The 25,570-nt window shown below is 43.6% G+C and overlaps 1 protein-coding gene across 1 annotated transcript in view; it reads left to right on the top strand.

Annotated features, from left to right (window-relative positions):
• The window catches only part of LOC134355962 (mitochondrial adenyl nucleotide antiporter SLC25A23-like), a 45,820-nt gene extending 30,288 nt beyond the window's left edge, over nucleotides 1-15,532 (top strand). Inside the window, exons 3-7 of the mRNA XM_063066519.1 lie at nucleotides 2,173-2,322; nucleotides 6,549-6,656; nucleotides 9,473-9,640; nucleotides 12,481-12,631; nucleotides 15,014-15,532. Of these exons, the coding sequence (XP_062922589.1) occupies nucleotides 2,173-2,322; nucleotides 6,549-6,656; nucleotides 9,473-9,640; nucleotides 12,481-12,631; nucleotides 15,014-15,192 (756 nt within the window). The 3' untranslated portion in view covers nucleotides 15,193-15,532. The remainder of the gene's footprint in view (nucleotides 1-2,172; nucleotides 2,323-6,548; nucleotides 6,657-9,472; nucleotides 9,641-12,480; nucleotides 12,632-15,013) is intronic.
• The last annotated feature ends 10,038 nt before the right edge of the window (nucleotides 15,533-25,570 follow it).

Genomic DNA, 25,570 nt, shown 5'->3' with positions numbered 1-25,570 from the left:
TGCTCTGTACCTGACCACAAGGAACCGTAACGAGTTGTGGACACAGCTCGGCATATCACGGAAACCAGCCTCCCCTCCATAGACCCTGTTTACAATCTACCTCATTATGATCTTACACTTTATTGTTTACCTGCATTGTAGGGTTTACACTTCATTCTAGCATTTTGCCCTGTTCTAGCTCAATGCACTGTGTAATAATTTTGATCTATTTGAACAGAATGCAATACAAGCTTTACACTGTGTCTTGGTACATTTGACAATAATAAACCAAATCTGTTTCTAATACCAACCATACCTCCTATATCCATGTGCAGATTATTGACACATATAACAAGCACTAAGGCTATCAGAACTACTGGTCAAAGGTTGCCAATCTCAAAAACAACTTTCCCCCTTCAGCCTCTGTCCTTTATTATTAAACACATTTTGGCAACCTGCCCTGTATACCCCAGCCCTTAGCTTCAGGACCAGCGCCCCACGTGGAAACTTGTCACAGGCTTACCAAAGTCATGAATAAATTTAATTATCTGTTTGAAACATTCAATCAGATTAGTCATGCAGAGCATCTCTTTAACAAAGCCATGCTTGACAATTCTTGACTAATCCCTGTCACTTCAAATTGAGATTAAACCAGTGCTTTAGAACTTTTTCCAATCATTACCCTATCACTGATATTAGACACACTGCTCTGTAATTACTTGGCTTATTCCTGCTTCCCTTTTTGAATAAAGATACCACATTTACTGTCCTTTGTCCACCTTTAAACTCAGTAAGACGTTTAGCATCTTCTCTTTTTCAGTGGAATGCTTTCCTAATTACTCTCAACTGAAGCAAACTTTCTGTGTTTCTTATACAATGATTCCTAAGTCCCATAGGACACCAGCACTCTGAGCATTTAAGCAATGTTCAGTTTCTCTTCCTTTCCCACCAAAATGCATAACTTTATATAACACATCTGCCACTCACATAACCAATCTCGATCCCTTTGCAGATATTTGGCATCTTCGTGACAAGTTGTTTTGCTAACCATTTTTGCATTGCCAGGAAATTCGGCTATAATGTACCAGGTCCTTTAATCTAAGTCACTAAATTTTGATTATAATTAGTTGAGGAGTCAGAATTGCCCCTTGTTACTAGTTACAGCCCATCAACCTGAAAACAACGTTAGTTAGCTAATCATCTCCCCAGGATGAAGTGTTTGTCACAATGCTATAAACTCTCACGTTATGTGGCACACTATTGAATGCCTTTTGGAAACCCAAGTTGCCGACATCTACTGGCTCCCTGTCATCCATGCTGCAAGTTATATCCCAAAGATTTCTAACAAATTTATCAAACACATTTTATCTTTCATAAAACCTTACACTCTGTGTGATTGTTTCATCTATACGAAACATTTCTGTACAAAAGCAGCATCCATCAGCTGAGATCCTCACCACCCAGGCCACACTCTTTACTCGCTGCTGCCATCAGGTGGAAGGGACAAGAGCTGCGGGACTCACACCCCACCAGGTTCAAGAACAGTTACTACCCCTTGAACAGAATATAATAACTACACTCATCTTTTGAGATGTTCCCACAGCCAGTAATCTTACCTTAAGGACTCTTTATCTCATTACCTCATGTTCTCGTTATTTATTGCTATTTATTTATATTAGCATTTGCAAAGTTTATTGTCTTCTATGCTCTTGATCTTTCAGTGATTCTGTTTACAGTTATTATCCAATAGATTTACTGAGTATGCCCACAGGAAAATGAATCTCTGGGTTGTATGTGATGACATATATGTACTCTGATAATAAAGTTTACTTTGTTCTTTGAACTTTAATTGTATTGGAATTTTATAAACGTGCTGCAAATACTTAATATCTGGTCATGCTCCTGGATTATAGCAGAGGAATTCCAGCCTCTATTAATATGCTTCCACAAGGCCCCGTGTTACACAGTATATTGCAATACCACATTGCAACATCATTACGGCAGTATCTTACAGTACCACATTCTAACTTTGTTCTTACTGTATCATCAGACAGCAGAACATTACAACATCATGTTAAAATACAGAATTAATGTGTTACATTTATTACAGCACAACATTGCAGCTATGTTAGGAATTTTAATGTAAGTGGTTAGGAAGTGTGGATAAACGGCTTCTGTCTCTCTTTCCTCTAGGTCAACGCTGCCAAACAGGGTGTGGATCTGCTGGGCAGCTGGAGGTCGATGGTGAAGGAGGGTGGCTACATCTCACTCTGGAGGGGCAATGGAACCAACGTAGCAAAAATAGCACCAGAGACTGGCATCAAGTTTCTGGCTTATGACCAGGTAACTGACTCAGTGAGCCAGGGGGAGAACCTTCCTGGAGGAACCTTCCCGGCCTCGTTTGTCTCAGAGTCCACACTGATGACAATGCCCGTTCTCAGCTAACACGATCTGCTGCACTCTGTCAGGCGATGGCTGACACACTGGACTAGTTTGAAGGGAATGATAGACTGCTGTTGGTTTTGTCAGACTGTTAGCCTGAGGCTCTGGTCCAGGGATGTTTTGTGACTCAGATGTCTCAATAAGCCAGCACCGAATGGAGTGAATAGGTCAGGCTGGGGCCAGGCGGTTGGTTGGGGTCGTGGAGAGGACGATGCTCGGGCAACATCAACTCTGATGGTGTCACAGCAAACGGGATGGTCACTGAGCAGTGTTTCAGGAGGACATAACCAATAGAGAGCCGAGGCACGGTTCCCAGGGCGGTCCCCCTGAAAGGTCCCAACCCAGATTGTTGACCGTCCACTGACACTGTCTGTCACACTGAGTCTCTCCAGCAGCTGACTTTCAGCTCCAGATTCCAGTGTCTGCAACCTCATGTGTCTCCCAGGGCAATGTCGTACAGGGGATCGTCCCTGAAATGCTATTAAAATGTTATTTTACTCTCACTTTACTGATGTGCGGTGCCTCCGATTGGCACCACGCACCTGGGCACACGTCTACGAGCTGGCACAGATATAGCAACCTGCAAAGGGACAGCAGAAAGATTTGATTCAGAGAGCATTCAATTCTCAGACGGATATAGAAATTCACCCCCATTTGAAGTAAGACACTGGAATCACCCCTCCCTCCAGTGAGGGCAGACTGGTTATGAATAATGGAGAGCAAATATAGGCCTTTTGGCCGAAGTCATTTATGCTGATCACAATGTCCATCCAAGCCAGTCCCATTTCCTTGCATTTGGCCCATATCCCTCTAAACTCCTTCTTAAGTACCTGTTCAAATACTTTTTAAATGTTGTTGCTGTGCCTACCTCAACCACTTCCTCTGACAGCCTGTTCCATGTGCGGGCCACCCTCTGTGTAACGAGGTCCCTTTTAAATTTTCTTCTCTCCTCTCACCTTATAACTATGCTCTTTGTTTTTTTAAATTCCCTTTACCTGGGATTTTCTTAGTAACTTGCTGCGTGTAAATTGGATTCCAACTTTCTCAAGTTACAACAGTGACATTTCAAAAGTCCTTTGGTGGCTTTGTGAAACTGTGGGAATGACATGTCCCCTTTTATGTTTCCCTGCTGATAAACTATTCCCTCGGACCGCTCACCCTGGAATCGAATGAGGGCCAGCAATTCGATTGCATAGTGAAATTCTTACTGGCACAACCTGGGTGAATGTCAGTGGTTTTGTGTTTAAATAGTGTGTGCACAGCATGCAAAATTGTGTCCTTGATATCTGTGAATGTTACACGGGATGTATCTCCTGGCGTGCAGTTTGATCTTTGTTCAAAGTTCGCTCCATCTCACAAGTTCCCGGTCAAATCTCTGCTGTGTTTACCTGCTCAGAAAAACAGCAAAGGTTTCTCACAGGAGCCAACCATTCAACGTGCCCGATTCACAGCAGCTGTAATATTTTAAAACATCTATCTATCCAGTTGTAGAATGATCTGCACAGAAGGTTTGACCATGCCAAAAGCTGTTGGAGGGGCTTTAAAGTTGCTGACGCTACTGCGGATCAGTGGCACAGTTAATTCTCTCTGCATTGATGCCCTGCAGCCAGACAGAGTGGAGCGAGGAGGAGAGGTTGCAACCGGGGTGGGGGGGGGGGGGTGCAAAGCTGTACTTGTAAGGTGTAAAGTAGGGGATCCATAAGAGAGTTTGGAAGAAACAGGAAACGTAAGCTTGGAAGAAGACAGCAACAAAGTTTGGCAGCAGTTGATGGTATGTGTATTACTAGAAGTAATTGAGTATTGAGGCCATTATCACCCAGCGTCAGCTGCAGTGGCTGGGGCACGTGATAAGGATGCCCCCATGTCGGCTACCCTGCAGAGTGTTATACAGTCAGCTACATCATGGTCGACACTCAGCTGGAAGGCCAAAGAAGCACTATAAGGATCAGATGAAGAATGCTTTAAGGAGGCGCAAGATCAGACCCGAGGACCTGAAGGATTTTGCTGCTGACCGTACCACTTGGCGACAACTGTGTAGGGACGGGGTTCGTATTCTGGAGATGGAACGAACAACCAGAAGACAGCAGAAGAGAGCCAGGGGAAATGCAGCCATGGCTGCCACCACTATCACATATACATGTCCCACCTGCAATAGAGCTTGTGGGTCCAGGATAGGACTGTACCATCAAAGATCTCACCGTTAAAGGAGTGGACGTCGTCATCGGATTTTGAGGGACAACTGAAGAAGAAGAAGATTACTAGAAGTAGAGGAAATAATGGTGATGAGATTAGCTCAGGCTGCTGATGGATATTTTAGGAATAGATAGTTATCAAACTGAGCAGCTCAGTAATCTTGGCCTTGAAGAGGGTGATAATGATAACCATGAGGAATGATGATGCTTCGTGGACTTTCTACTCTTCATGTTGAAGGGAATAGAACATTCTTTTTGAAACTCTTGGATTTCACCATGTGCCCCATCACGGTGTTCTTCACCGTTGAAGGTCGACGTGTCCTGGAGTCGAATCCCAAATGTTGGCGAAGTCCATAGGGCAGAGCCGAAAGTCAAAATCTGGAGCACAGCAAGCCAGGAGATAGAAGTCTAAAGGTAGAGGCCTGGAGAAGTCACCAGGGTCAGGGTCATTGCATCAGAGCTCCATGCAAGTCTGGAGGGTGAGGCCTGATAGTGAAACCTGTGATCAGCAAGGCCTGGGGTGAAGTTCAAATCTGGAGGCCCGATATCTGCAAGTCTGAGAAATCTGGGGCCGTGGACTGGAGGCCCAGAGGCTGTCCGTCTGGGCACTGGAGGTCTGTCTGTGTGCGAGAGGGTGGGTGGGTGTCAGGGTGAGAAAGGGGTTTGTTTCGTGTGTTGTCTTGTTTCGCTTTGTCGTTGCTGTTGTCGCTGTTGTCGTTGTTGTCGTCGCTGTTATTCACGTTGATGTTGATGTTGTTGATGTTGATGTTGTTGATGTTGCTGTTGTTGATGTTGATGTTGTTGATGATGTTGATGTTGTTGATGTTGTTGCTGTTGTTGATGTTGATGTTGTTGATGTTGATGTTGATGTTGTTGATGTTGTTGATGTTGCTGTTGATGTTGATGTTGTTGATGTTGTTGATGTTGTTGATGTTGTTGATGTTGTTGATGTTGTTGATGTTGATGTTGTTGCTGTTGTTGATGTTGATGTTGTTGACGTTGTTGATGTTGTTGATGTTGATGTTGTTGCTGTTGTTGATGTTGATGTTGTTGATGTTGTTGTTGTTGTCGTCGCTGTTCACGTTGTTGCTGTTATTGATGATGTTGTCGTTGTCGTTGTTGTTGCTTTCGATGTCATTGTCGTTGTTGTTATTTTTCAAAGAACAGTTAGTGTAAAGATTTAGTAACAATTAATAACCAAGCCAATTATTTCCATTTCGATCTCTCACTGATTATTCCTGTACCTTGGTCCCCAATGTTGCTTTTGTGGCCAGTTTTGACCAGTCTGTGCAATGTTGTATCACAAAACAGAGGGGTCAGGTTGCAATTCCAAACCTGAGCTTTCCAGTGACCCGGGTCAGTGGTCCAAATGGATTCTCAGACATAGTATAGAGCATCACATGTAGATCTCTCTGTGGTCTGTAACGCTACACTGACAGGTCATTCCTACTTGACTCAACTTCCAATGCTATGACAATGATAGTCTGGATATTGGTGCGTCTTACGCTGGAAGTGAAGTGACTGATCATCTTGTGTTGCTGGCAAGGTGGCTGTTGTCAAAACCTGATTTTCATTAAATTGGGTGGCTTACCGTACCATTTCAAACTGAACTCGTGCTTAAGGACTTGTAGCAGTTGACTAAGCAAGAATAACAGAAGGGTGTTGATGAACCTAATGAGTTTTCATGAACATCCAGTGGCCTGGCGATCACTTTTAGTGGAATCTGGATTTTATTAGATTCATTCCTTGACTTTTATTTCACTAGCTGTATGGGTGTGATCCAAACCTTACCTCCAACCATCACCCCAAGTCATAGTAAACTGGTCCACCAGCTTAGTCGCAGTGCCACTGTAACCCAGCAACGTTAAATAAATTAACAGAGAAATGTTCTGTTGCTTCCATCCTTATAGTAACGGTGTAATCCCTTTTGAACAGTACAAGAGGCTTTTCTCTGACAACCGGGCCAAGCTGGACATCCATCAACGCTTTGCTGCAGGATCTCTGGCTGGAGTCACTGCTCAGACCATCATCTATCCCATGGAGGTAAGGTCTACAGGGCTTCTGAAGTTTCCAACATGGGACCTGTATATGTTAATCCAGGTTCATTAACATTAGAAGATTTCAATTTCCCAAACTCACATAATGAGCAATGTCCTAACGAGCAGATAATCTGCTGAGGTTAAGTCATAGAATTGGTTAGCAGTGTTGTTGGACAAATCACAGATGGTGATAATTCAGCTTATTCGAGTAAGATAGTACACCTGGTTGAGTGGTGCCACAACAGCCTCTCAGTCAGTGTCAATAACACTAAAGAATTGATTTCTGACTTCAGGAAGGGGAAGGGGGTGGACTTGTGCAAATCTACATCGAGGAGTCAGTAATGGGAAGAGTAAGCAGGTTTAAGTTCCAGAATGTTAACGTATCAGATGACTTGTCTTGAACCCGGCATATAGATGCAATCACAAGGAAACTGTGCCAATATTTTTACCTTCTTAGGAGGTTCTGTTTGTCACCAGACACTCAAACAAACTTCTACAGAAAGGCTGCATCACAGTCTGGTACGGCAATTCAAATGTGCAGCAACATAAGAATCTGCAGTTGGTAGAGGATATAGCCCAATACGTCACAGACGCATCCCTTCCCACCAATCCACAGCCTCAAGAAGGCCACATCCATCGTCAAAGATCCCCAGCATCTGAGTCATACACATCTCTTACCTGCCCATCACCTCCCCCTTCCCTTTCTTCCATGGTCTTCTACCCTCTCCTATCAGATTCCCCCTTCTCCAGCCCTTTACCTTTTTCACTGACCAGTTTCCCAGCTCTTTATACCTCACCCCTCGCCCTCTCCAGCTTTCACCTATCACCACCTTATACTTCTTCCTCCCCTCCCCCCACCTTCTTGCTCTGACCTGTCAGCTTTCATTCCATATAGATGCTGCCTGGCCTGCTGAGTTCCTCAGCATTTTGTGTGTATTGCTTGAGCAAAAAATGAGGTTGTGTTCATGCATGGGTTGATGGTCTGTTTGGAAATATTATGGCAGAGGGGAGAAAGCTGTTCCTAAAACACAGGAAGTCAAAGAGAATTGGAGTAGAAAGGTAAGGACCTCCTGCTTCACAGTGCCAGGTTTTAATGAGACCATACTTGTTATGTGCAGTTTGGGTTTCTAGTTTAAGGAAGGGTGTATTTGCTCTGGAGGTTTTACCAATGTGTATTGACTTAATAGGTTGCTGTCCAAGAGGGGAGCTGAGTACAGTGGACTAACGCCACTGTAGTCACTAAAACGAGATCTTATTGAAAAACATAACATTGCATTTTGAAAAATCCGAGTGGTAAAATGTGATAAAGCACATACACCAAGAAATACAATTTAATTAAAAATGTTAAACATTTAGTACAAGGTGTGAAAAGATTAAGATAAAGTATGAAAACTTAAATAAAATCCTTGGCAATTTAGCAGTTACACAAAAAAGGAGAGTCTCATAATATTCCTTTTAGAGGTCCAGAGAGATTGTTAAACTGTGCACCGTGAAAAGTTCACTTATACTTCACACAAAGTCTGCAAACACCTGAAGGATCAGATATCAGAGAGCTACTGTATGTGGCAATGTCTGTGGAAATTGAAGAACTCCAAGCAACCTTTGGGTTCTTGCACTTAACAGAACATACAAATATACCGGTGATTGTGGCCAGGGTCACAATGTGACAGCAGCATAATTGACCTTTGCCGTCATTCTATTGATACAGTGCTCATCTGTACAGTGCCCCTGTGACCTAGGCGGGTTGGGGGTCCCGTAGCCATGACCATAACCGTAACGAATGATACAAAACCCAGTCCCGTTGGTCGAAAAGGAATGCACAAGTGGAGGCTGGTTGGTTCTTCCACCTTGTTTAAGAGTCCAGAACTTGAGGTGTTGGGGAGACATCGCTTCACACAAGTAACTGTGATATCTTGAAGTTCTCCAGACAAGAGAGCTTGTGGAAAATCTTAAGGAATGTAGGGTTGAGGTGGGAATGAGGGTTGGTCGGGTGATCAGATGCAGTCTTATTTAGTGATAGTTCCTAGGCTTTACGGCTTTTGACCCACAAGTATTTTTTACTTTCTAAAGCAATGGCATTCTGACGAGTGATGCCCAAGATCCGGCACAAAGCACCAAACACTTATAGATGATTTATAGTTTATCAGAATATGCTTGCATATAGGATCCATACCTCCTTGGCTTTAATGAGTTTTGTGTACTGTTAACCAAGGTTAAAACTTGTTCAAAAATTCTGTATAAATATTCCTGTTATCACATTTACTCCACTATTAGTCAGAAGTATCACATTTACTGCACTCCACTATTAACACTGTTTTGTGTCATGCCCTCATCCTCTAGATGTTTGCGTTAAACATTGCCTGCCATTCATCTGTTCTTTTCGCTCATTGAGAGGATAGTGAGTGTCGTGCTATCCTCGCAATTGCTCACAACAGCTGAGCTTTGTGTCCATTACAAACTTTGCACCCAGCCTGGTAAAATAAATATATCAAAAGAGGGAGCAACTCTACTGTTGCACCTCCCTTCAGTCTCAGCTCATTTTACTGTAACTATATTGAATTCAGATCTTCGATATATTAGATTTCATCAAAAACTTTTTGGAAGCCCATGCTAAAAAAATTAAATAACCACATTCACCTGCATTATATTTTTGCTTTCTTCTCTAGGAATCTCAAATGGATACACGAGGTCTACACATTACTGAAAAAAAACATATTTCTGAAAATTATTTTGACTATTGTTTGGAGGAATCTCTTTACTCCAGAGTTATTGATATCTATTGAGGTCACAGGATCTAACGAGGATTTCTAACTGGTCTAGGTAATAAAGACAAGACTGGCACTTGGAAACACAGGGCAGTACAACGGGTTCCGGAATTGTCTCAACACTATCATCAAAAATGAAGGCTTGTCCAGCCTCTACAGAGGTTACCTTCCAAACCTATTTGGCATCATTCCTTATGCAGGGATTGAGCTTACTGTCTATGAGGTAAGTTTCAAAGCAAGGTAGTTTGGATTTCGTGAGAGATGTTTGGGGTGATTTTAGGAGAACGATGAACTATCTTACTGAGACATACAGAATCTTGAGCAGCCGAACTGTAGTTGTTAAACTGTCTTCACTTGTGGGAGAATCTTAAATGGAAGCATCAGTTACAAGATTAAGAGGTGGTCATTTAAAACTGAGGTGTATTGGAGACTGAGGTGTACTTCTTGAAGATGATGTTGAATCTGTGGAATTCGTCATCCTAGAGTGTTGTGGGGAATGATTACTGGGAGTATTGAGAAAGATCAGGGAAACTTTGGGCAATGGGAACTGGCATAGAAGATCATTTTGGATGATGGGGCAGCCTTGCAGGACCAAATCCTTCTGGTTTTGAAAATCCATGAACTCTTGTTTTAAAGCCCCTCTGTTTTCTGGAAGCTCGGTCCAAAAGCAGTAAGCAGACATGCAGCAAAAGAACTTCAGTAGTACATCAACTCTCTATGCTGTTGGTTGTTGCATTGCTTTTGATGTGGGACTATCATCCAGACTAAATATTCACCTAAGGTGTGGGTGGGCAGTCCCAGCAGATGAGCCTCGGATCCAGAATTACCCGGGTGTGTTCTTCCAGGAAACTGGCATTGTGAGAAAAGCTGGGAAATATTAAAGTCACTTTAGAAAAAGGCTTTTGAAAACCACATGTTGTCCCAAAATGCTACTGAGATATGACTGAAACATAGTAGGAAATAATGGAGACAGTTTATAAACAAAAGGCTCTCATAAGAAGCAAGATGACAGTGACCAATTGATTGTGATCAGGTTACTGGACACAATTCTCTCCCAGTATTACACACGTGCGTGTGATTTGTTTAATGTAAATGAGTTTGTTGTAGTAAAATGTATCAAGATGCCGTGAAGAACTTTTTTTTGCGTGACATCCAGCAGATCACGTCATTACATCGGCACATTGGGGTAGTACAAAGGAGAAGTAATAACAGAATGCAGGATGAAGTGTTACAATTACAGAGAAAGTGCAGAGCGGGTGGACAATGAGGTGCAAGGCCATGACAATGTAGACTGTGAGATCAAGAGTCAGTCTTATTGTACAGGAAGTCCACTCAGTAGTATTGTAAGAGTAGGACAGAAGCTGTCTTTGAGTTTGCCGGTACGTGCTTTCAGGCTTTTGTATCTTCTGCCTGATGGGAGGGGGGAGAAGAAGAATGTCTAGGTTGGAATGGTTATGTTGTCTGCTTACTAAGGCAGTGGGAAGTGTGGAGAGAGTTCATGGTTCATGTAATCACCTTGGTACCAACAAGAGTGGTATCCTCGCACAGGTCCTCACTGATGGTGTGGTTCAGAAATCTGTCTTCACATGCTAAGCAATGGTTCACATTTGGCCTTACAGGGAGATTCCTAAAATTGGGTTTAAACCCACAACCATCTGACTCAGAGGGAAAGTTCCATCCACTGAGACCTGGTCAACATTGCAAAGGAAATGAAGAACTTACTTAAGTTAAAAATATCCAAGAATTGTGTCCAAATTGTTGAACCACACTTCCCTTTATCTTTGTTCAGTGCAGTGGCCATAAATGTGGGTGTTGGTTTGTTAGAATCAAAAAGCAATAGAGCATGGAGATTGGCTATGCTGCCCATCCAGCTAGTCCTAATTTTCTGCATTCGGCCCATCTGAAAGCCCCACCCCTCCATGTACTTCCTAAGTGTTTCTGTTGTACCTGCCTCAACCACTTCCTCTGGTAGCTCACTCCATGCACTGACCAGTCTGTGCTTGAGAAAGTTGCCCGTTAGGTCCCTTTTAACTCTCTTCCCTCTCACCCTAACCCTATATATATGCTCCCCAATCTTGGACGTGTTACCACCCATCTTACCTCTGCCACTAATAATTTTAAACACCTCTATAAAATCACCCCTGATGCCCCCATGTTCCAGTAATAAAGGCCTACCCTGACCAACATCTCTGTATAATTCAGGCTCTCTTGTCCTGACAACATCCTTGTAGATCTTCTCTGCACTCTATCCAGTTTAATCATACCTTTCCTATAACACAATGACCAAAGCTATACACAGTACCCCAGATCCAGCCTCACCAGTGACTTACACGACTGCAATGTAATGTTCAACTCCTATATTCAACGCCTTGACTGATGATGGGCTGCTGGCTCAACACCCTTTTCACTACCCTTCTACCCGTAAGTCCGCTTTCAGTGAACGACACCCTTGTAGACCAAGGTCCCTCTGTTCCATTGTGCACCCTAGAGCCTAATTCATTGTGTACAGAAAGTATTGAGAGGCTGTTTTTTTACGGAGAGTGGTGAGAGTGCAAAATGCTGCCGGGATGATAATTGAGGCAGGTACTTTGGGGATACCTAAGAGACTCTTAGATAGGCACATGAATCTAGATTGATCTTGGCATGGGTTAAAGTGTTGGCACAACATCGAAGGCTGAAGAACTTCTGTGTTCTAAGTTCTGTAGCAACCAGAGTCCTCCTGTAGTATGGCGAGTAAAATGATCAGCTCACGGTCTACCACATCATGGCCTTCTACTTTATTTTGTACCTGCACCGCACTTTCTCTCTAATGGGAACATTATATTTTGCATTCTGTTATTTTTCTATTCTACTATGTCAATGTTCTGACACGATGGACTCATGCTAAACTAATTTTTTCACTGTACCTTGGTACGAGTGACAATAATAAACCAATTTACCAACTGACCTTCCTAACCTTCGACTGAGAAATATTTGGCATGTTTATAACAATAGCGAACTGCCATATTTGTTTTACATGTTGCCTTTTTCTAGCGATGTGCATTACTTACTACTTCTTGCCAGGTTTTGAAGAAAGCTTATTGTCAGAGGTACAGTGAAGAGCCAAATGAACCTGGAGTGTTCATCCACCTTGGCTGTGGCACCATCTCCAGCACCTGTGGGCAGCTGGGTAGCTACCCCCTGGCACTCATCAAGACCAAGATGCAAGCACAAGGTGAGCCTTCTCGCACCTTCAGGTCTAGGCCCCCACAGGGAGCTCGTTGCTAATGGATGTGTGAGGTGACTGCTTTCTGAATAAAATCACCGAGAATCTGGGTACCTGGCTGAAAAGGTCTCCCAATTACATGGAGAGAACCTGTCTCTTGGCCTCTAAGGTATAAATTATTGGCAGAAGCAAACCATAAGGGAATAGTGACTGAAGAAGCACAGGAAGCATGGAGAGCTTATAGATTGCAATAAGTCCCATGATGGCATTTCCGGCGTCAAGCGTTTTCTTGATATTCCAGTTTTGTGAATTGTGTGATACCTGAGGGGCCGCTCAGAAATCTCTCTGAAACTGGACTCAGAAATGATCTGGCAGCAGACAAGGTGTGTACCAGAGGGTAACATCACAACACCCAGTGCCACCTCCTAATCCAGAGGGTTCTCCCCCATGCTGCCTTATACAGGAGGCAAGTAGCTGAGAGCGGGTTGGGGGGGGGGGCTTGGACTGGGAGTAAGTTGGGGGGGGCTTGGACTGGGAGTAAGTTGGGGGGGGGCTTGGACTGGGAGTAAGGGACTTGGTGATTGCTGCTCTTCTGCTGGCCTGCTCTAAGAGATGTGATTGCAGGTTGTGGGCAGGCAAGGTGCAGTCACCTACTTTCCCATTGCGAATGTTGTAAAGTAAGCAGCAAGTACCTAACAAAACGTTCGAAGTGCTCCAAACCAAGTAAGCAGTAATTTGAAGAACTGCCCTGAAAGCTGTGCATTTCTGAGCAGGTCCAGTATCCCAACCCAAATGGAGCAGTGGCATTTGTGCTCTAATTTTACCTGCTTTCTGCCCATTTAACTGTTCCAGCCCCACGGCCCAATGGTCCATGAGAATGGCTGCAGCAGTTTTGCTTTTCATTGGGAAACCCGGAAGGATGATTGGGAAGCATGGAGACCCGGTTATCCAAAGCCAGATGGGTTGCCTCTTACCAACCTGATGGGTCGCCTGTTGCCTCTCCACTGGGCAGCGGATTTGCTACCTGTCCCTGATTCCTGAGAGGAGCTAACTCAACCCTATCCCATCTTCAGATTTGGGACAGAGTTTGAAATTTAAATCCTCAAACACATGGAATCTTGCGGTTACATTCATTTATTTATTGAGATCCAGTGCAGAATCGGCCCTTCCATCCCTTCGAGCCTCGCCGCCCAGCAATCCCCTGATTTAATCTTAGCCTAATCACAGGACAATTTACAATGACCAATCAACCTACCAACCGGTAAGTCTTTGGACTGTGGGAGGAAACTGACACAGTCACGGGGAGAACGTAAAAACTCCTTACAGGCAGCCATGGGAATTGAACCTGGGTCCCTGGTACTGTAAGGTGTTGTGCTAACCACTACGCTGTCATGCTGCCCATACTACTGCCCAAATGTCTGGTTACTTGCAGGGTTCAGGTTTTGCCTGTTTACATCCACCCCCAGCCCCCCATAGTATTTTCATTAACTTTAGCAAGATGCTCAGAACCACTTAACAATTTCTCTTGGTGACGACAATGTATCAACACAATCACTCCTGGAAGCAAGGCACCGCAGCATGCCGTGTTATAAAACTTCAACAGTCCTTTTCCAGGGTAGAAATATCAAAAACTAGAACACATGCATTCAGTGTTGGGGTGGGGGGGGGGGGAAGTTTAAAGGAGACGTGAGCGGTAAGCTTTTTACAGAGAGGGGCGGGCACCTGGAACAGGTTGCCAGGGGTAATGGTGGAAGCAGATAGGATGAGGGATTTCAGGAGCATTTAGACATATGAATACACCGGGAACTGAGGGATTTGGATCAGATGGAGATTTAGTTTAACTTGGCATCGTCGTTGTCACAATTACTGCAGGTCGAAAGGCCTGTTTCTGTGCAGTGCTGTTCTAGGTTGTATTATGGTAACCAAAGTGAACGGCAGAGCCTGATAATTAGCTGCACAGTTCATGGATTGCTTCCACATCTCCCACCCCTGCTGCATGACACCCCGGTGTGCTAGCAAATCTTGCAGTTATTCAGGCAACTCAGCAATTAGTCTCTTAGAACTGAGGACTACGTATGGAACCTAGAGACCTATAGGAATGTGCAGGAAATGAAGTGATCTGGGAGATGGACAGGCAGGGGAATTTTAATAGATTTAGCTTTGTGTTCAGCACAGTCATCATGGACCAAAGGGCCGGTTCCTGTGCTTGCAATGTTTGACGGTTTATGTTCAATGATTGTGGAATTAAGTCAATATGTCATCAATTTCCTATAATATAGTCCAATAAGTTCTGGATAATTATGAAAATCGTACACATAGAATGAACCTTGATTTGAAGCAATGGGCTCAATTGATCCTATGTGTAACACACTATAAAATTTCTTTCTCTAGTCATTGCCAAAGATGGGGCCAAGGCAAGCGTGCTTCAACATATCAGCACTATCATGCAAGAGGAAGGCTGGAGAGGTTTTTATCGAGGATTCACACCCAACTGCATGAAGGTTGTCCCGGCTGTGGGCATCAGCTTTGTCGTCTATGAACAGATGAAAAATCTCCTTGGCATCAATTAATCAACACTAATATGTCTCAAACACATTTTTCCCAACCTTCTCTTTGATCCGGACCAGCAATGCAATAACTAACAAACAGGAGAGGAAATCGAATGATCAAACTACAAAAACCACTTCAGAGATCTGAACGGCCAACAAAGTGAAAGAACAAGCAGCCAGATATGGGCAGACAAGGACCACTTAACTAACTGTTATTTCAGATCAAACTTCAACTTCTAAACTTAATCAGTAATCGCAACAAACTTATCCACCAGAAGTCATCTTGCTATCTAACTTATTTAGGACAATCCACCACTCAAAAACTGGCAAACCAACTGTCAGAAAGTAGAAGACAACTAAACAATAGTAGTGCAGAAAGTCATGTGACAAATCACATCATTACCAACAGTAAGAAGGCTGGCCAAGCCAATGGTGTAGTGGAATCAACACCAGACTTTGAGGCGAGTGACCCCAGGTTCAAATCCATGCTGGGTTGAATGTCAAGGTAGCAACTCAGCCTTGTAACAGCAGATAAAAATGCAAAAGAAACGACAAATTCGCCACCTGATGCATCACAAGGCGTGGAGGGGAACAGCAACCAATCATTAAAGGTTAGTAATTCACCTCTTCAGATCCAGCTAATCAATCAACAACTAACTTATCATCTTCAGGCCACCTATCAATCGTCAGCAGGACTGTCAGACAGGAGTCAGAAAGCCAGGAAGCCATCAGGCTACAGAGTAACCAAGCAACAGAAAGGTTCCCACCATTGAAAGGTCATCAAACCCTTGGAAGATAAACTGTCATGGGGGTAAAAGTCACAATTGCCATGTAGCCATTGACCAACAAAAGGCTACTAACCAACCAATAGGAGTCTTGGTCACCAAAATGAGCCAGATGTCCAACCGTGGACTGGCTATCGGCTGGAGGGATTTTGTGCGTTTACCCACACTCAAGATCTGGCTTTCACATGAGGTCCATTTGCCGCCTTATTCACAGCTCAGTGAAGTTTTTGAACAAGTCAGTTTATTCTGGACTGCTGCTACATGTACTTCGGGGGTGGGGGGGGGTCTTACAAGCAAGAGGCCAAGGATGCTTCATCGAGCCAAAAAACTTTTAGATTTTAGTAGTATTTATTGTATTAATCACATGAATATTAGAATAGTTGTAGATTTTACAGCTTCATAATAAATTATCATGTTCTTGTTTTTCATTGTAGATTGTGATCATGTTATTGATTTATATGGAACTTCCCTGACTACAAATACTCAATTCTTCTTGTAGATAATGGTTCCGCCGTTGATTATCTGTACATACTAAAGGACCAGATTTTCTATCTGAATCCCTTCATCCTCATTTTCTGTTCATCATCCTACGTTCTAACTCTATCCATGGCTATTTTGATGAACTAACCCTGCCCTGAAGTTTAAGCTCTTCTCCAGCCTAATCACTGTCATTCCTCTACCAGCACGCCCTTCACACTACTTTCAACCAGAGAAAGTCTGCAGGTGCGGGGTATCCAAAGCAACACACACACACACAGTGCTGGAGGAACTCAGCAGGTCGGGCAGCATCTATGGAAATAAATAAATAGTCGATGTTTCAGGATGAGATCCTTCATTAGAACTGGAAAGGAAGGGGGAAGGAGACAGACTAAGAAGGTGGGGGAGGGGAGGAAGAAGTACAAGGTGGTAGGTGATAGGTGAAACTGCGAGGGGGTGTGGGCGGTTGAAGTAAAGAGCTGGGAAGATGATTTGTGAAAGGGATAAAGGACTGGAGAAGGGGAAATCTGATAGGAGAGGACAGAAAGGGAAGGAGGAGGAGCACAAGAGGGAGGTGATGGACAGATAAGGAGATAAGGTGAAAGATGGAAACAGGAATAGCAAGTGGTGAAGGTCTCCTTCCTCCTTCCTTTCTAGTCCCAATGAAGGGTCTTGGCCTGAAACGTTGGCTGTTTATTCATTTCCATGGATGCTATCTGGCCTGCTGAGTTCCTCCAGCATTTTGTGTTGTTGCTTCAAACTACCTATATTTGATTGGGCTAATTTTCCATAATAATTTTCCAGCATGTAAGAAGAATAGATTCTTATTACAAACTTCCCTAATTTTCCTATAATTTCTGGAGATTCCTTCTTTAGTCCCCTCTGCTAGCCCTTGGCTACACCCATGAACCATACTAAGTAGCACGAATATTCTCTTTGGGAGTGGTGATTTACCTCCTGATTACTTCATAAATGTTAGGGTTTTCAGCTTCTTATATTGCCTTCCATTACCCCAAAGTAGGAAGGTCGAAACAACTAAATGTACAGTTACTACTGCATGCAATATGCACGGAACAGTGTTGGGATATATATGATAATGCATTTCGGTAAAAGGAACAATAGTGTGGACTATTATTTAAATGGGGAGAAAATTCAAACATCAGAGGTGAAGAGGGACTTAGCAGTCAGTCCTCGTGCAAGACTCCCAGAAGGTTAATTTACAGCTTGAGTCTGTGATGAAGAAGGCAAATGCAATGTTGGCATATATTTCAAGGGGAATAGAATATAAAATCAAAGAGATAATGCTGAGCCTTTATAAGATATTAGTGAGGCCACACTTGGAGTATTGTCAACGGTTTTGGGGCCCATATCTCAGAAAGGATGTGTTGTCATTGGAGAGAGTCCAGAGGAGGTTCGCGGGGATGATTCCAGGAATGAAGGGGCTAACATATGAGGAGCATTTGGTAACTTTGGGCCTGTACTCACTAGACTTTAAAAGAATGCATGGCGATCTTATTGAAAACTACTGAATGTTAAAAGGACTAGATAAGGTGGATGTGGAAAGGGTGTTCCTATGGTGGGGGTGTCCAGAACTAGAGGGCACAGCCTCAAAACTGAGGAGTGGCGTTTTAGAACAGATGTAAGGAGAAATTTTTTTAGCCAGAGAATGGTGAACCTGTGGGTATATTTAAGGCAGAAGTTGATCGTTTCCTGATCAGTCAGGGCATCAAGAAGGCAGGTGTATGGGGTTGAGTGGGGTCTGTGATCAGCCATGATGGAATGGCAGAGCAGATTCGATGGGCTGAATGGCCTAATTCTGCTCTTATGCCTTATGGTCTTATGGTATCAGGATTCCGAATAATTTTGGTATTTTGGAGCCATTCATGAGCCACCCTCTCACTGCCTTGCACCACTGCCATCCACTCCCCATTGGAGGTGCAGTATTGGTGGCGGCTTGGTGGTAATATATCTCCTCAAGGTCCCATCTAAATAATTTTACAGTACAGTAAGGTTTGCCACAGTCTGATGCTCCTCATGTGGTATCTTCAGTTCCTTGTCTCTGATAGACCTTGTGAGACGCTAAACTACAATATTATGGCTAGGTGGGACACAATACCAGCCATTCTTCTGGTACCATTTAACTGAGGTGGTGACGTGGTATCTTCCCTGTGACAGAATAACACTTGTAATGGGGGTTACTTTATATCACTTGTTATAACATATGAACCCACAATAACATCCCTCCTTGATGACATCTGTTTAATCCAGTGTGCCTTGCTCTTTATCAATGATTATAGCTGGATGTGAAACACTGTAAACCTTTACCCAAATTCTCTGCTTGCATTCTCCAATATTATGCACCTGGTAAAGGACAAAGGTGTTGTTCTGAAACTGGTGTGGGATGTCCCTACAATATGTGTTCCCTGAGCATCCCATCTGATTGGCTATCGCTGATGAATGTTGGCAGCAGTCAGGTTGCATATTCTGATTGGCTATTGCTGATGACTACAATTGGCAATCAGGATACATATTCTGATTGGCTATTGCTGATGACTGCCGTTGGCAATCAGGTTGCATATTCTGATTGGTTGCTGCTGATGACTGCCGTTGGCAGTCAGTTTGCATATTCTGATTGGCTATTGCTGATGACTACATTTGGCAGTCTGGTTTCACATTCTGACTCTATGGTTTCAGCTGTGGAGTCAAAGCCCAACTGGAGTTTGGTGGTTGGTTAAACAGCGAATGCTGCCCCATACCTGGGACAACAGCCACACTGCTCTTCATGAGCGACATTACTCATTCTATTTGTTGTTCCCTCATTTGCCTTGAGCTTTTTTTTTAAACTTTCTTAAGGAATGCTTGTGCTACTTCCTTCCCCATCTAACTTAAATCCCATTGCTGCCACTCATATCTCACCTTTCAGCTTTTCCACCTGATCCCAGTTTCTTGATCTGTTTATCGTACTAGCTCTGGCTATCTCTGCAGCATATCATGCTCCCACTATCTCTGTGAGTCCTCTTCCAGTTTTACGTGGCCTTACCCTTTTCCCTATTAACTGCTTCCTTAACAAATGCTGGAATAATTCCTTTGTGGGTGTAGAACACCAGTTTGTGATGCCCAACCTGGTAAGATAAAACTTTACACAACTCTGGTTGGGTTGTATCTGGAGTAAACATTCAGTTCCTGTTGCCCCACTGAAGCTTTGGAGAAGGTGCAGTGAAAGTTTACCAGAATGCTGCCTGGATTAGAGGGCATGTGCTATAAAGAGAGGCTTTACAGATTTGAGTTGCTTTCTCTGGAGCATTGGAGGCAGGGCGAAGGGAAGCCCTGACAGAGGTTTAAAAGATCATGAGAGACATAGATGGAGTAAATAGACAATATCTTTTTCCGAGGTGTATTGTACTAGAGGGTAAGTATTTAAGGTGAGTGGGGATAAATTCAAAGCAGATGTGTGGGGCAAATGTTTTACATGCAGAGTTGTAGATCTCTATAATGTGCTGCTAGGGCTGGTAGTGGAGACAAATACAATAGATACATTTAAGAGGTTCTTTGCTAGGCTCATGAATGTGCAGAGAATGGAGGGATATGGGCATTGTATAGCAGAAGGGTCTAGGTTAGTTAGGCATTTAATAACGAGGTTAGTTTTGACAATAGCGCATGCACAGCAGCCTATCCCTGTACAGGATTTCTACATGTTAAACAGAGCCTGATGTGTCAACAGCACGGGAAAAAGGGGTTACTTTTTTTCATCTGCTTTCTCAGTGCCTCTACTTTTTAGAAATTTGCATAGATTCAGCATGTCACCTGAAACTTTGACAAACTTCTATGGAGGTGGAGAGTATTCTAACTGGTTGCATCAAAGCCTGGACTGGAAGACCAGTGGTCAGGAATGGAAAAGTTTACAGAAAGTAGTGGATACAGCTCAGTCCATCACAGACAAAGCTCTTGCCACAGTGAATACCATTTACAAGGAGCGCCGCCACGAGAAAGCAGCATCCGTCATCAAGAACCCCCACCATCCAGGCCGTGCTCTCTTCCCACCACTGCCATGGGGAGGAAGGTACAGGCGCCCTAGGTCCCATACCACCAGATTCAGGAACAATTATTACAATCATGCTCCTAAAATGGATTCGATAACTTCACTCACCTCAACTCTGAACTAATTCCACAACCTACCAAATCAATTTCAGGGACTCTAGAATTAATATTCTTGGCATTATTTTATTTGTGCAGTTTGCTTTCTTTTGTATATTGGCTATTAGTCAGTGTTGTTTTATGATAGTTTTTTCATAAATTCTATTGCATTCCTTTATTTTCTCGTAAGTACCTGCAAGAAAATTAATCTCGAGGGTTGTATATGGTGACATATGTGCTTTAATAATAAATTTATTTTGACTTTGACTGATCTGAGGCCATCAGCAACCCATGACCATCCAGTACTTTTGTATCTTTATCACATTGGATTGGGGCTTCAGGAGTTGTAAAGGAGATGGAATCTAAGGATGTTGTCAGCACTGATAATTGTAGACAATTGTAGTTAACCATCCAATCCTGTTTTTACGTTGCCACCACCTTGGTGTCACAATTTCCACCATTTTGGGTCTCCATACTTCATTTGGATAGTGTACAAGACCATGAAACAGGTTACTCCAAACATTGCTTGTTATTTTTGGTCTGTTCAGACATCAGACTTTACCACCTCCTTGATTGGCCTATTTTGAGTGCTTGGACCCAGGAACTGAGCCATGCTTTCCGATGGACATAGAAAAAAATCAAACTCCTGCGTATAAAACGACAGTCTAGGTCTCCGTCAGATAGATAATTCTCCTCATTTGGCAGTGGGGACAGTTTCAGTGTGTTTAGTGTTTCCATCTGGCTATTCCCTTCACGTCCACTAGGGTGCATGTTTCTCCCACTGGTGTAACAATGAATTGTCCTGCGCACGAGAGCTGGAGCCCAGAGCTTCCTTGGTGGATGATAACCATTTTCTTCCTTGGTATTTTGGCCTTGATACTCACAGTCTCCCTCTCCCAATCTGCCTCAATCCTCTGCTGTTCAATTACATCATTATTAAGTTCATGCTATCACTTTGCCAGCTCTAGAATGGAATTGGATTTGGAATCAGATTTGGTTTATACAAGATACAGTGCAAAGCTGGACTTGCATACTGTTAATGCAGATCAAATCATTACACAGTGCATTGAGATAGAACAAGAAAGTAGAATGGGGTGTAACGGCTACAGAGAAAGTGCAGCACAGGTAAGCATTAAGGTTCAAGATCATACTGAGGTAGACTGTGAGGTCAAGTGTCTATCTTATTGTATGTAGTTACTCATTTATTTAGCGATATGGTGCGGAGTAAGCTCTCTGGTCCTTCGAGCCTCGCCATCCAGCAACTCCCCAACCTCATTTAACCCTAACCTAATCACAGGACAATTTACAATGACCTATTAACTTACCTGCTACGTCTTTGGACTGTGGGAGGAAACTGGAGCACCCGGTGAAAACCCATGCATTCTGCGGAGAGGGCGTACAGAACGGTGCCGGAATTAAACTCGGAACTCCGGAAAGCCCTGAGCTGTAATAGCACCGTGGTAACCGCTATGATACCGTGGTGTCCTGTGGGGGTAGTAAACCTGCCCTCAGATTTAGGGGTGGTGAGATTTGGGTAATTGTACTAGGTAACCATTCACTAGTCTTAAAACAGTGGCATAGCAAGCTGTCCTCGAGCCTGGTGGACATACCAGAAAACTCTCCCACTCCCATTTCATCTTTCAGGGTTTAGGATAAGCCTCATGTGATCCTTTACCCCTTCTGAAGTTTCAAGTTCGCTGTTGACATATTGAAAAATAGTTCTCCTTGCCCTGCCTAGAGTGATCTGAGTAAGTCAGTGAAATATGGGTAGGCTGTTATGACCCTGAGGCATCCTATTTTTTTTAGATTATGAGGGCACTCAGTCCTCGTTTATTGTCATTTAGAAATGCATGCATTAAAAAAATGATACAACGTTCCTCCAGAATGATATCACAAGAAAACACAGGACAAACCAAGACTAAAACTTACAAAGCCACATAATTATAACATATAGTTACAACAGAGCAAAGCAATACTATAATTTGATAAAGAGAAGACCATGGGCATGGTTAAAAAAAAAAGTCTCAAAGTCCTGATAGCCTCATCATCTCATGCAGGCGGCAGAAGGGAGAAACTCTCCCTGCCATGAACCTCCAAGCGCCGCAAACTTGCCGATGCAGCACCATTGGAAGCATCCGACCGCAGCGGACTCTGAGTCTGTCCGAAAACTTCGAGCCTCCAACACAGCCTCTCTGAGCACCATCCTCTGCCGAGCACTTCGACCCCACCCTGGCCGCCAAGCAACAAGCAAAGCCGAGGACTCTGGGCCTTCCCCTCCGGAGACCACACAGTAGCAGCAGCAGCAAAGCAGGCATGTGATGTATAATGTCCACCCCTAACCCACTACTGTGCTGGTAATTGGGGTATACCAGTGTTGATCAGAACCCATTTGCCTTTTCTAATACAGAAAAACATATCCTGCTCCAGTTTTGTTCTTAAGGATCATGGTAGGTCCTCTTTCACAATGCCGTGGGTCTAGTCTGCCGACAATTGGTACCACCCATCTTGTGTGTTTACTGGCCAGATGAGTGAATCAGTGCTTTGCCTGCTATCCCTGCTCCTGGAGGCTCCACTGTCAACATAACGGGTTTGTGATGGAGCTGGTTTGACAGGCTGGCTGGCCCAATCTTCTCCTGTTTCCTATGTTCTGACCAGGGTTCTGTTTCTATTTCCTATGTTCTGACCAGGGTCCTGGTCCTGTTTCCTATGTTCTGACCAGGGTCCTGGTCCTATTTCCTATGTTCTGACCAGGGTCCTGGTCCTATTTCCTATGTTCTGACCAGGGTCCTGATCCTGTTTCCTATGTTCTGACCAGGGTTCTGCTGTGGGGTCGGTACACTAGTATTTATTTGTTTAGAGATACAGCATAGTAACAGCCCGTCCCACCCAAAGAGACCGTGCCTCTCAATTACATCCATGTGAATAATCAACCTTCTAACCTTCTTTGGATTGTGGGAGGAAACCAGAGCACCCGGAGGAAAGCCACACGGTCACAGGGAGAACATACAAACTCCTCACAGGCAGTGATGGATTTGAACCCAGGTTGCTGCTCAGTTATAGCATTACACCAACAAGTGTCACCCCACCTGTTTCTGTTCCCCAGTCTATTTCAATGACCAGCATCTGTTAACCATCATGTTTTAGTTTCTACCTTCGTCTTTCCACACGATGGGGTTTACTCCACTTTAATGCCATCAGGTTTCTCATCTGTCACTGCTCCCAGATTTAGCAGGGTAGGAAAACCTTTTGAGAAATTGTGCCCAGTTTGGTGATAACCTTCTGAAAACTTCTCTTGTGTGTCACAGTAATTTTGAGTAGAGTTTATCATTAATGAATGAATTAGTAATAATAATTAATAGCTTATTAAGGAAAAAGGATGAGTCTAGTATTTGTTCTTTCACTATTAATGAAAGTATTACAGAGACAGATTGAAATAAGTGAAGCATTTTAGAAAGCCTATTCAAAAATAATTAATATTAATCTTTTAAAAAGCCAATTGAAAAATAACATAATTTCTAAATAGTATTGTAACTGTTTATTATCCAAATACTGATGGGTATACATCAGGTCTGCAAGGACTTCAAAACGTATCATTCAACGTCATGCGTTCTTGTAACTGGGTTTCCTGTGAAACTAGCTCACTGCTCTCAGCTTGTAAGAGACTTCACTTGGCAGAAAAGATATATGCATCTCTTTACTATGGGTGGGGTTCAAAGAATCGAAGGGTGGCACTACATACCAGATACCAACAAACTTTTTGCACATGGCGTCTTGGGCACTTGTACCATAGGTTCGCCAACCCTGAATCAATCCTGAAAATTGTTCCTTCTGCAGTCTTACAAAACCAGATGTGATGTTTTCCCTGAGCTCTTGCGTTTCCCAGTAGGGCAGGTCCATTAAGTGCCGTAAGCTTTTCCCCTCCTCATACTTGACACATCTTTACAACATTATCTGTGAGGGGCAATTCTACATCAGTTACAGATAAAGAGGAAGCAGTACTTATTATAATGTTGCTATGCCAGCCACTTCATATTACATCAGTAAGTATCCATAGACCCTACCACAAACAAGAGGAAATATGCAGATGCTGGAAATTCAAGCAACACACACAAAATGCTGGCCTGCTGAGGTCCTCCAGCATTTTGTGGGTGTTCCAGAGACCCTACCACTGGTGGGTGTTGGCCAATCCCTTTAATGCTTTCATCTCTCTGAGAAACTTGTTCATAGCTGAGACCTGGTCAGTTTTGATTGACTGGTCCCAGTCTGGTCTGGAGATTGGATTCCTCATCCAGGGTCCTCCTTTCTTGTCACCAGTGAGCCCTGGAGTTGATACTGAAGATTGAAGCTCAAAGGTTGATCAGAAGTTAAGGCCCAATAGCCAAGCCCTATGTGTCCACTAGGGAAGCTGAAGCCCAATATCTGCAAATCCACATGTCTACTGGAGACCGAAGGCTGGAGGCTGTTCCATTCTGGAGTTAGAGGACTGTGGATGTGTGTGGGTGGGTGAGTGAGTGGATGGGTAACGGGGAGGAATAGGGCTTGTGTTGTTGCTTGTTGTGCTGTGTCCTATTGTGTTGTTCAAAGGTTAAGTTCAGTGTCAGAGAAATGTATACAATATACATTCTGAAATGCTTTTTCTTCGCAAAACATCCATGAAAACAGAGGAGTGCCCCGAAGAATGAATGGCAGTTCAACGTGAGAACCCCAAAGCTCCCCCCAGCTCCCCCCGCACGTAAGCGGAAATCCCCCTCCCCCTCCCTCCACCAGCAAAAAAATGTGCATCGGTACAATCACCAAGCTGAAGCATGAGGTAAGCAATAGCAAAGACACAGACCTTGCAGTTACCCCAGAAGTTTGGCATTTCATCCAAATTCGACAACCCACAGGTTCTCTCTCTCCCTGGTAAGGGAGAGGGAGGTGTCCCCCATTTTCACAGCGAACGGGAGACATAACAACAACCCACTGGTTTACTATCTTAGAAGTCCATTTCGTTGCTTTTTCCG

This window comes from Mobula hypostoma, chromosome 13 (assembly GCF_963921235.1).
Source record: "Mobula hypostoma chromosome 13, sMobHyp1.1, whole genome shotgun sequence".
NCBI lineage: Eukaryota > Metazoa > Chordata > Chondrichthyes > Myliobatiformes > Myliobatidae > Mobula > Mobula hypostoma.
The sequence above is the reverse complement of the archived record's forward strand: the minus strand, read 5'-3'. Positions and strand labels throughout refer to the sequence as shown.